At 43.8% G+C, this 13,057-nt stretch overlaps 1 protein-coding gene across 2 annotated transcripts; it reads left to right on the forward strand.

Annotated features, from left to right (window-relative positions):
• Positions 1-6,165: 6,165 nt before the first annotated feature.
• On the forward strand, positions 6,166-9,162 carry phox2a (paired like homeobox 2A; the record flags this gene model as incomplete). Of its 2 annotated transcripts, none has more annotated exons than XM_080542820.1 (3): positions 6,166-6,385; positions 8,014-8,209; positions 8,640-9,162. In XM_080542820.1, the coding sequence occupies 3 exons, from the start codon at positions 6,166-6,168 to the stop codon at positions 9,160-9,162; spliced, it is 939 nt and encodes a 312-aa protein (XP_080398946.1). The 2 variants fall into 2 exon arrangements, with proteins under 2 accessions (XP_080398946.1, XP_080398947.1); XM_080542821.1 differs by having other exon boundaries at positions 8,014-8,201; positions 8,683-9,162.
• Between the last annotated feature and the right edge of the window lie 3,895 nt (positions 9,163-13,057).

Below are 13,057 nucleotides of genomic sequence, written 5' to 3' on the forward strand. Positions count from 1 at the left end.
GGCCTCGTGTGCTAACAGCCGGGGTGGTGATGAGGACTCAACGCCCCCCTCCTCTCGCATCTCTCAGAGATCTGTTACGCGCAGCTCCATTATCATTTATGTCCGTGGCTCTTAACGGGGCTTTTTCATTGGTGTTCTCCTCTCCTCCCCTAATCCCCCTGTCCTCTCCTCTCCTCTACCTTCCCCTTCTCCAGGTCCCTCGGGAGGCCGTGCAAGGATCGATCCGCTATCACGTCCCTGTTCAGCTCAACGCATGCCGCGAATGCTATATAGCACCTGACATTCTACCGTCTATTCCTCCTCTAGCATTGAAAGAAAGCCACTTAGATATTATAAATATCAGAGGGAAATATTTTTGATATGTTGCTTTCATGGCAAGCTAGGCCGCACGTCTGGTGCATGATGATTTTATGATCACGTCACGTTTTGGTGACAGTGACCGTTGCACCGGGGTGGGTTCGACTTCGAAGCCATTTCATGTCCAGTCCTGGAGACAGGGAGACAGGGAGACAGGGAGACAGGGAGACAGGGAGACAGGGAGACAGGGGTTGGAGCGACTCCAGACGCGAGCTGCCAAACCCGCACGGCTACCGCACGCACAGTCTCTGGGGAGAATTAGCATAAAAGGCGAATAAAATACCCCTAAAACACCAGTCTGCCCTCTTTCTCTTAAAGAATGGAACAAATCCATTCTCCCTAATTCGAACCTTGCTCAGGGACAGCTCGCGTGGCAGATTGCAGCCTAATTAGTTTAGAGGGGATTTAATTCAATTAACTTTCCACAGCTCCGCGCGCCCCGCCGCTGGGCCTGCTTTCAGAGCGCGGGGCCAGAGAGACCAGATCTAATTATGGTGTTTGGAGAAGCTCTCCTGCGCGCGGCCATCCCTGCTCCTCCAGCTGTGGTGCGTGCGTGCGTGTGTGTGTGTGCGTGTGTGTGCGTGTGTGTGTTCTCTTGGGTACGGTGGGCTATGTTTTTTATCCTAAAAAGCTTTCTTTTTTTAACGTATGCTTTGTCCATTAGGATAATGACCATAGAGATGTGGATAGCATAAAACCAACATGATAAAACAATAAGAAGCATATAGCATATAGGGCCTATATGACGTGCACATCGTCTGTGGTGCTTTACATGAGCGCATATAGGCTATGGCACGGTAGGCGACATTAGAATGACTGTCCTCTAAATGAGGTGCTGTTTAGGTCCAATAGGCCCTTGCAGAGCGCATGGCGGATGGCACTGGATTCATCGTAAAATAGCCGAATGTAGACAAATATGAAGTGAATTGGTAAGGGCCTATCTCTCTTGCTTGCTTTTAAAAGAGCAGCGACCCTCTCTGAACGTTTCTACTTAATCCCTTCTTCAAAGAGCCTCGCTGTGTGTTTGTCTCCGAGCTGCAGAGTTTAAGCCGCGCGCTAATTCCCTATTGCGTCTCAGAGGCCTGACTGTGACTGGGCCCTTAGAGGCCTGACTGGGCCCTTTGGGGTTTAACTTTGGACTTTTAAATTCATGGCGATTTAACGGAAACAGTAACGGCGGCCTTTTGCATTCATGACATCTGAGTCAACAGAGGCGGGGGGACAATAGTCACAAGAGCGTCCTCGAGACCCCGGAGGAATGAAGGATTAATGGGAATATTCAAACGCGTTTCCTTGAAAATGTGCATGGCCTAGGCCTACACAGTTAGATTTAGACCTACATGTTTGGCATTTAGCAGACGCCTTCTTATTCCAAATGAATATAAACCCTGCTAGCCATAGCCCTATGACAGTCTGGACGGATTGATGGCAGCTGCTGGATTGAAAATCAGGTGTAGTGCTGAGGCACAAATGTGTACATTTCAAGCCTGCAAACTGCGACACTTTAAATGAATGTGCAATAACACTATGTGCAATATGACAACCCTAGGGTACATAAGGTTGCAGAGAATAGGAAATGTTAGAATAGGTATAGCATAGCATAGAGTACAGCACAGTGTTTTATTTGTATAGTATAGTATAGTGGATAGTGTACATAGCCTTTATTTATGTAAACCAGCTCCTTTCCCTTCTTGTTTTTCTTTAGTTTTTTTTTCTTTCCTAGCACCAGGGGAGCCCCCCCTCCCAAATTTCGTTGTATGGTACCTGTACTATATCAATGACAATAAAGACCATTCATTCATTCATTCATTCATGTTGTATTGAAGCATTTATATTTTTGAACTTTTATGGCCTATAGGTCCAGGTCCCTAATCCACATGTGGCCTAATGATCTATTTTCTGCATCTCCGTGTCTCTGACGGTAATCGTTTCCTCCCATTCGAGCGGGTGCTGCCTGTCTCCCTGCCGGTCCAGTGGTGCACGGGGCTGAGGCTGGTGCAGTGTTAAACCGATGGTTGGTGAATGCAGATTGGGCTAATGAAGCAGGGGAGGGTGGAGGGGGGAGATTGATGAGGCGGGGGGAGACGGGTGCCGCCGTGATGGATACATTTACAGAGGGTAGATGGATAGCCTGGATGGGGAGAGGAGATGGAGAGGGGAGACGGAGGGGGGATGAGGGATCAGTAAAGGATGTGACTGAGACAACCCGGGTTCAGAGAAAGGCCGCGCGGGGGGCCAAGCCGGTGGTCTGGAGAGCGCGAGGGTGTCAATCAAAAGAGATTCTAACCGATCCATCCCGATCAGATAATCAATTAAATAAAACCCGTGCACGTTAAAGGTGTCATCAGAGTGATAACTCAGTTGAGCAACAGTCCAAGTGATAAGGCTTACATCCTTGTTGTGACTGTTTATGGCACAGGTCTCAATGATCAATCAAAACCATTTAGATATTTCCCCTTCCACTTCTATGCCACATAGGCCGATCCAAAATTATATTTTGATTATCAGCGACGCACATGCAATATATATTTTTCATAACGTATATGCTTATAGGCATAACGTTACTATATAAGCTTACTGAGAAAATAAAATAGAATGGAATGGACTATTTAAAAAACGATTGTACTCACAATATAGAAATACACATGTTTTATCGGATTCGCAATTGCTAACAACTTTGGAGCAAACCACCTCTGAACCACCTCGTTGGCTTTATAGCTGAAACTGATTAACCTGTACCAAACGAATAAAGCTCTAAGTCACTAATTCGTTCAGGGAAAATACATTAAATTACGTTTATAACTCGCTAATGTTGGCCTTTTAAAGTAGGCCTATTTAGTAGACTATAGCCTATATTCTTTTGCTAAATATATTGCCTTAATATTGTAAAATCTTACATTCAGAGTAAGCAAGCAGAAACTTTTTATTTTATTTAATAAATGCAATTATATCTATTTAACATTTATTAATTCATTGTTTTGGTATTCTGTCCAGCAATTAAAATGGTTGCCTTTTCAATGAGAAATGCATTAAACGAACTTCCGACCCCTTTGTCTGACAAATATTAACGTTTAGGTAACATTGATGTATATTTTCCATAGGCCTATACAATTACATGTCCTCCCTGATAGTAACATCCTATTCTTCTTCATATTGAGGAATATTAACATAATATTATAATTAGGCATATCGAAGTTCTTTCATTTTGTTTTGGTGGTAGGCCTTTATGGATAAACAAGGTATAAACAAGGTATAAACAAGATAAACAATAGCACGAACAGACCCAAGAACTTAATGTGTCACATGGTTCAGACCCATATGGCTATAGAACGTAAAGCACTGACACGGTGCTGAAACGACCTATGGGTTGAAGAGTCACACCTGTGGCTGTTTAACAGATTAAAGTGTGTTTGTCACTTGATCACGTTTATAGCCTATTCCCTTTTCTCTGTGAGAGTGGTAAATGCGCGTGCCACATAGGCTATATTAAATGCGCGTGCCACATATAGGCTATATTAAATGCGCGTGCCACACATAGGCTATATTTCGGGAAGTGAGCTGCTGGCGCGTGCATATGATTTATCCGGTGATGGATGACGTGGGGGTCCCGTCGGCGCACCAGCCATTCAATCCAGAATTACCTAAACGCACCGTGACCGTGACGCACTCGCTCGAGGCGGCCCGTGTCTTACCGGGTTAGAGCCAGAGCGCAAGACAGCTATCTGACTGGTGGTGCCAGACCAGTTGAGCCCGAGAGAGAAAGAGAGAAAAAAAACGTGACATTTTACTGAAAACCAGAAGATACCTGTACGCTAAACAACCTGGCTATTGTTGAACATTTATTCCATCGAATATTTGTTTTGTTTTTGCTAAATTAGGCCTATAGATATAACTATATATCAGGCTATCAGTGTTTTATTTGTATAGTATAGTGGATAGTGTATATAGCCTTTATTTATGTAAACCAGCTCTTTTCCCTTCTTGTTTTTAGTATTTTTTTCCTAGCACCAGGGGAACCCCCCCTCCCAAATTTCGTATGGTACCTGTACTGTATCAATGACAATAAAGACCATTCATTCATTCATATCGCAGTAATTGTTTAAAAACATGGACAGTCAAAATCTTGCTCATCATAGCCTTGGCCTGATCCTCGAGGTATATAGGCTATAGCCCCCCTCGGTGTTTCAGCTTCCGATCTATAACCGAGGCTGACCATCATAACTGGCGTTTTGGACAACAAGCACGATGTCCAAATATTCCCAACATTTATGAATTCTGTCAGATCGTTTAATGAACTTAGCCCAGATCAACAATGCATGGGCAGGTTATTCAATGACATCATCAGGGGACATCAGGAGCGACAGGTTATCTAATGCCATTAGACGCATCAGCCGCTGGTCCAGCAGTGATAATACGAGAAGTCACTGATGGCGAGTGAAGGCCACACTTTACAAACCCCGTGACATCACGCGCGCGCGCGCACACGCATGCACACGCACATACACACACACACACACACACACACACACACACACACACACACGTACACACACACGTACACATACACACACACACACACACACACACACACACACACGTACACACATACACATACACACACACACACGTACACATACACACACACACACACACGTACACGTACACACATACACGTACACACACACACGCACACACACACACACACACACACACACACACACACACACACACACACACACACACACACACACACACACACACACTCCTAATCGTTAGAGTAGGCTATACGCGCGTAAATTGGATTGCTGCTTGGAGGATATAGGTCGCTTACTCCTCTAACGAAAAGCCTTTTAATTTGACAATCAGTTAAGAGGAAGATTCCTATGATTCTGCTCTCGTCCGATTTCAGCTAATCATTACACCTGAATCGATCTCAGATTTAGATTCTTAGATAGTGTTAACATGATGGGAGTACATCACCTGTAAGGTTGAAAGGCAGTGTGGGGGTGTATGCTATCACTTTCTTTGACACCGAACAATAACTTAAGAGGGTCAATAATGCATGATCATTATTGTGTTCTGGTGGGTTCAGTCCACTGCATTCGCTCAGTCCTGCATGCAGACAAAAGTGTAATCTGAACTATATTTTGGAATCACGTCTTTTAATTTCAGAAATCAGAATCAAATCTTGAATTTCCTCTCTGACATAAAGACGTCTGCATGGTTGAGGGGGTTAACCTCGCGTGCATTAGTGATGCATGAGCGGTGGGAGGGGGCTGGCCGCGCGAGGCGATGCCCCCCAATCGACTCTCGAGCCTCTCATTGTCATGGAGAGAGACCACCGCCTCGCTATTGTCTCCGCTGCTGCCAAGGTTATTATAACTGTGCGATTCACCCAGTGGGCTGTCACACGGAGCGCGAGGCGGTCAGAGAGGGAGCGAGACACAGAGGGACGTGGATGGAAGTGAAACACACTGACAGAGAGAAGACAGAGGGAGCAAGACAGAGGAACGGCATTACAGAGAGATCCATGTGTCCAAGAGGGGAGAAATAGACTCCATGCACGGAAAATAAGAAAAATCGACGAAGATTGAAGAAGATTTGGCGAGTAGGGTTGATAACTTGGGGACCAAAGGGGATCCAAAGGTGGTCCTAGGAGATATCACAGAAACTCACTCTCCTGGGCCTTGATTGTTTAAAAAAAGTTGTTGTTTTTTTAACTCTGCATGCTACAATTCAGAGATCTTCATTTTAGACCACCGGGTTACAGCAGCGCTCACTCCAGAGTTGGCCCCGCGCTTCTCCTCCATGTATAAGATGGATTACTCCTACCTGAACTCCTACGACTCGTGCATGGCCGCCATGGAGGCGTCGGCCTATGCGGACTTCAGCTCGTGCAGCCAGGCCAGCTCGTTCCAGTACAACCCCATCCGGACCGGGTTCACCAACCCGGGCTGCACGCCCCTCAGCACGGCCAGCTGCACGCTGGGAGCACTGCGCGAACATCAGCCAACACCCTACTCCACAGGTAAGAACATCAGCCAACACCCTACTCCACAGGTAAGAACATCACGTGAGCTTAGAATGATAAGGTTCTATCTCCGTTTAGGGCAGTTCAGAGATATTGAGCGTCAAAGTTTTTACATTCCATTATGTTTTGTGAGATGGAACCTTTGTATTTTATGAATTACTAACTCAAAAATGTCAACATTTTAAAAATAACACCACACAGGCATTAATAAACACCTAATGGGTCAGATTATGTAAAAAACTCAATTTTGATCAAAAATGGAGATAGAACCTTTTAATTCTAACGTCACGATCAGCCAACATCCTACTCCACAGGTAAGAGCGCGTGATGCCACGGGAGGTAAGTGCAGCCCAGCGAGGCTTCGATGCCGCTTCGTCCCGTTCCTTCCAGTTCATTTGATTTGCAGCTGTCTGCACTGTTTTGAGTCATTTTGTCGGGTTTTCTAAGAAATTCGTTGTCAATAATGAATGTTATTATTATGAGAACGTTGTATCCCGTCCCGACACACCTAAAAGAATGGGCTTGGCGACATGTGTATTCATGCTTTTCTGAGGGGTGCATGGTTCGAATAACCACCTGGCACTTATGTTTGTTGAGTACAATTTGATCACTCCAAAATTCGCAAAAATGTAATAATTTCCAATGTAATCTAATCAAATGTGTAATTTTTCATTAGGCTAGTGTAAATTATCCCTGTTTTTATCTCATTCATTTAGCCACCTTCACATTTGTCACTGCGAAATAAGTTACATGATTAAGATTCAACAAGGTAATCCGAGTAATACCGTTTTATTTTATTTCCATATGTATGCTTTTATAGGCTGATTCATTAGACCTTAATACATTTAATTTAAATTGCCGCCTGTGTTATAGCCTACAGATATTCGATAGCACGAACCTGCTTTTGCCACTAAATTAGATCATTTAACTACTTCAAGATCAAATGAACTATCCCTTACTCGGGGAATAATAACAACAAATAAATACATAATAATTATTCTTATTGTTATTGTTATGATTATTATAATAGGCTAAACATTATAACAACAATTTCCCACGCACTTCCCACGTTGGAGATCTTTTATGCGCGTGCACTCCTGACACGGAATAAGGGCTTGTGATAATAGGCTTATCTGTTTCTATAGGCTATACGTTTTTAATTACATTCTCTATATTTAAACGAATTGTTAATCTTAATGTTAACATGTAAATGCCGTCGTTGTGGTTCAACTATTTATATTTAAATATAGATAACATGATATAATGTTACAGGCTTTAGGTTATAAAAACCTAACCTAATAAGACAATTAAAGTCATGATATTTTGTCCAACATGTGCATGCATAGTAGGCATACATATTTACTGAGAATACGTAGCTAGTTAATTAGTCTTTATTGTTGTTCAAAATATTTTATTTAAAACAAAAAGACAAAACACTCTATTATTGTTGCACAAAAAGGTTTATCATCACCGTATTTGTTAGAATATTATAACTTTTTTAATGTACTGGATTGCATTGCTGAACTTCACAACATACTAAATTATAGCTTACAACAATTCATACGAAATGATTAAACAAGATTCTATGTTCTTGATATTGATTGATTGATTGATTGATTCCGCAGTTCCGTATAAGTTCTTCTCGGACCCGTCCGGTCTGAACGAGAAGCGGAAGCAGCGGCGCATCCGGACCACGTTCACCTCGTCGCAGCTGAAGGAGCTGGAGCGCGTGTTCGCCGAGACGCACTACCCCGACATCTACACCCGGGAGGAGCTCGCGCTCAAGATCGACCTGACCGAGGCGCGCGTGCAGGTGAGACTGTTGTCTAGACTCTAGGGAGAGCGTCATCGAAAGATATTTCAAGCAGGAAAAACAATTCCCTTGGAGGAGGACAGATATCAGAAACTGAATTGCATATTTATGATTGCCTTCCCATTGTTTTTTTTTAGAGATGCAATTGATACAATTCGTGACATTAGAATTATAAGGTTCTATCTCAATTTTTGTCAAAATTGAGTTTTTTTACATAATCTGATCCATTAGGTGTTTATTAATGTTTATTAATGCCTGTGTGGTGTTATTTCTAAGTTTTTGAGTTATTAATTCATAAAATACAAAGGTTCCATCTCACAGAACATAATGGAATGTAAAAACTTTGACGCCCAATATCTCTGAACTATCCTAAACGGAGATAGAACCTTAGAATTCTAAGCTCACGAATTGTTGTTGTTTTTCCTTCTTTTGGTTTAGCTCATTGTTAAAACGTGTTCTCTGGTCTGTGTGTGTGGATCAGGTGTGGTTCCAGAACCGGCGTGCTAAATTCCGGAAACAGGAGCGTGCAGCCAACTCTAAATCCAGTAACGGCACTGGAGGGAGCACCGGGAGCACCGGGGCGAAGAAGGGCGAACCCAGATCTTCCTCAGACGACGACGAGTCCAAAGATTCCACCTGCAGCCCGACTCCGGACAGCACTGCGTCCTTGCCTGGCTCGGCCAACGGGAACATGGGCAGTCCGGCCAGCCTCAGCCCGAGCCCTGCGCCTGCGAACGGTGGCTACGGCAACACTTCCAGCTCGCCTGCCCTGCAGGGGCTCAAGTCCCCCAGCTGGCCCAGCCTGGGCCCCTCTAACCCAGGCATGGTGCAACCCTCTGCCCAGGCTCCAGAGTTGCTGAAGGCCTGGCAGCCGGCGGACAGTATGACTGGGCCGTTTTCTGGCGTGTTGTCCTCTTTCCACAGAAAACCCAACCCCATCCTGAAGACTAACCTGTTCTAGAACCACAGACGCTGTGTTATCTGTTCCAGGGAGAGGAAGGAAGCAAGACCTCTCCTTTATACATATATCTATAACCCCCTCAGTCCCTTTTAAACTAACACCCCCTTTAATTTATTGCCACCTAGACTCTCCAAGTGACAGTTGTAGTGTGTGCGTGTGTGTGTGTGTGTTTGTGTGTGTCTGTGTGTGTGTGTTTGTTTGTGTGTGGGATTGAGTGTGTCCTCACTCGTGGAAATCTACACACACACACACACAGACACAGACAGAAAGTATTAAACGCATTAGTAGACACTGTCATGCACTTAGTGGTCCCAACAGCGAGGTTAACGCTAGGTCTCTCTAATTGGAATGGTAATCGTTAGGGTAGTTAAATACAGAAGCTCCCAGGGCCAGAGGAGAAACTGGGGGGCAAAACCCACCAGCAAGCACAACTTCCTGTAAGGGAAGGGATCCCCAAATTCCAGGAGCAGGAGAGGGGACCCAAATCCAATTAGCCCTGCCTAAGCCAGACCAGACCCCCCCCCCCCACAACACTCTCTCTCTCTCACACACACACACACACACACACACAATGTCACTTCATTCTGTCAGCGATCACCCCTGACACCGCTCCCACTGTCACTGTCAGCATCATCCCCGCCCAAAAAGCATCAAACCCATACCAGCTCTAACATTTCGCATCACGATTTACTACTCATGCACACACACACACACACACTCCCTGGCAATTGCCCCCCTCCTTCGTGCCTCCTCCCTTATTGACTTCCTTACTTCCTATACAGGCGGGTTTAACAGAAGGTTCTGGGGTTGTTCCGACGGGCAGTGTGTGTCTGACCTGTCGGAATCTCTCCGACCGCAGTATGAACACTGGAGCTGCGGTCATATCACACCCAGGTGGCAGCACTCTCACTACCCCTCTACCATACCTGCCCCCCTCCACCCCCCCCGCCCCCCATCTCCCTTTGTCTCTCAGTAATTGTAAAAATGATAGTCCTCATTCAGCCCAGCTCTGCATTATCCTGACGTTGGGTTATTTATATAAGATAACGGTGAAAAAACAATTAACACGTTTTTTTTGTGTGTGAACAACAACAGCAGCAGCAGCCAGGTGTTTTTAAACAGAATATGTTATCAAATATTGTGACTTGAAAAATGATTTGTAAATAGTAATATAAATATTAGGTAGTGTCTTTTTTCTTACATTACTTTACAGTGTTGTTCATTCCAAAAATCGTCTCTCTCTAAATAAAGCCAGGAGGGAAGGGTCATAGCAACCTAATGAAGGGTTATAGCACTACTGTCATATTCTATCTAATAAATCTACACTATAAAAGCACTGCTCCAAAATCGATATGATCAGTTTTTCCCCCCATCTCTCTATATGATCTGGGATGGGGGAGAGGAGAGAGAGTGTGTGTGTGTGTGTTTAAGAGAGGGAGGAAGAGAAAGAGTCTGTCTAAGTGAGACAGAGAGAGAGAGAGGGGGGGGGGGAGTGAAAGGGTGATGGCTGTGTACATTCACGCTCAGTGGTAAGACAGTGAATGGCATTCTGCAACGCGGTGATCATGATCGTCATGGAAACTTCTCAGAACGTTCTTTGCCCTTTTCCTGGATCATGGCGTTATGTGTGGTTGGTAGAGGTTGTTGCGGTATGTGTGTTGTATGAGCTTGTATATACACTACACTCAAGATTTCCTGCACATACATTATCTTCTGTTTCACACGGTATTCAGTAGTGATGGGACGTCAAGGGGAGTCAATATCGACTAATCCTTTCCGGGGGGTCACCATTGTGTAGTAAACACCGGTGAAACCCCCCATTATGTCTGAAGAAGGGACGCCAGAAAGACCCTCGCTGACTTCACACTGATCGACCACACCCCAAAACGTATCCTCAAGTTTTTAAGTGCAGTATACACTCGCCTAACACTTTATTAGGAACACTATCATAATACTGGGCAAGGGCCTCCCCCTTTGCTCTCAAAAACAGCCTCAATTCTTCGTGGCATTGATTCCATAAGATGTTGGAAACATTCCTTTGAGATTCTGGGTCCACGGTGACATGATTGCATCATGCAATTCCTGCAGATCAGGTGGCACTTTCAAGCTGTGAATCTCTCGTTCTACTACATCCCAAAGAGCCACTGAAGAACACTGAACTCATTGCCATGTTCATGAAACCAGTTTGAGACGACTTTTTCTTTTGCGACATGGTGCATTATCATGCTGAAAGTAGCCGTTAGAAGAGGAGTACATTGTGGCCATGAAGAGATATACATGGTCAGAAACAATACTCAAAGTGATGATTGATTGGTATTAACATGCCAAGAAAACATTCCCCACACCATTACATCACCTGAATGACACGAGAAGTGTTCCTAATAAAGTGTTCGGTGAGTGTATGTTGCATTGTATGTGTGTTATATTATCCTAAAGCATCACACTCACTCCTTTCTTTCTATTTCACTGTCATTGTCCCCTCTCTTATCCAGGAACAAGAACAACATTGAGAACACAGGATCATTAGCACAAATCACAAATAGACAATACAGAAGTTATACATTCGTTTTTACTAAGACGGATAGACATGAATTCAACAACAACAAAATAACTTAAAACACAACAATAGTAGCGTTAGAAACCCAAATGGCTAAGTCTGAGGATGGAGAAACAGAAAACAGCATTTGGAGACGAAAGAAACATGCACGCACACCCTTCATTGTTTCCTTACATAGAAACAGGCTGGGGAAACTAAATGAGAACATTAACAATACATGTATCTGATAAACACAAGAAATAAAGCCTATCCCAACAGACAGAGAGAGAGAGAGAGAGAGAGAGGATTAGACTAGAATTCTGAATTATGGTATGAATTATGGTTTATGGCTGTTATATTTGGCTGTCACAACATAGTGACAAAATTTACACAGGCGCTCCCAACATGAGATTCTGTACAACGCAAACGACACAGCATGGAAGTAGCTACCGTAAGTGTAGTGCAGAGAGAGGGTGGTGGGTTTGGGGGTGGACAGACCTAGAGGGAGGCCCCAGGGGATAACTTTGTGGAGAAACAAACTTGGCACTGAAGTCGCTGGTCGCTAACCTGGTCATTGGAGTGGGGAAAAAAGGCTAAATCACTGTATTACCAGAAAGGCCTTAAGAAGCCTTACATTTCTACCCTTTCCTCTCCTTGTGTGATACAGAGTATATATTTTTAAAACAGTTAAAGAACATTAACATACACATATATATAAAACACAATCACAAAGTATAATGTAAAAAAAACAGTCTTTTTACATGACTTGGTGTGGTTACAATGTGAGTTCCTACTGAGGTTTAAACAACAGCACCATCTGATGGTGAAATGAGGGACCAACAGCCTGTGCATCTAGTTCCTCAACATTGATCCTGTGGACATTTACCATATTATGTGACACGGTCATTTGGACAGTCGGCAACCAATCAAAATTATCAGACTTTTATTTTGAAACACGGAAATACATTTCAACGTTGTTGTAAATCATAACCCAAACTCGCTAGTCAAGCCAAAATATTGCAATGCATTGGATTGGGTGATTAATCCCCACTGCTACCTAGTTAACTATAACACTACTTTACATTGTTAGAAGGCTCGCAAAACAAGCAGTGTTAGTTGATTAGCGAGTGTGTCATTGATTTTCATCAATGTGGAAATGTATTAAAATTATTCAAAAGAAAAGTCAGAACATTAAATCGGATGCCGACTTGCCGACCAATTAGCCAGACCATGTCACATAGGTATGCTGTATGTTTTCACTCTACTGGGGCCTGTTCAAACTGAAGGAAACATTTGGAAAACCGTTTGAAGAGAGGAAGGCACTTCTAGAACTGGCCCAATTTCCCAGTTGCAAAAACG

The sequence above is a fragment of the Nansenia antarctica genome, assembly GCF_963989245.1.
Source record: "Nansenia antarctica genome assembly, chromosome: 12".
Taxonomy (NCBI): Eukaryota; Metazoa; Chordata; class Actinopteri; order Argentiniformes; family Microstomatidae; genus Nansenia; species Nansenia antarctica.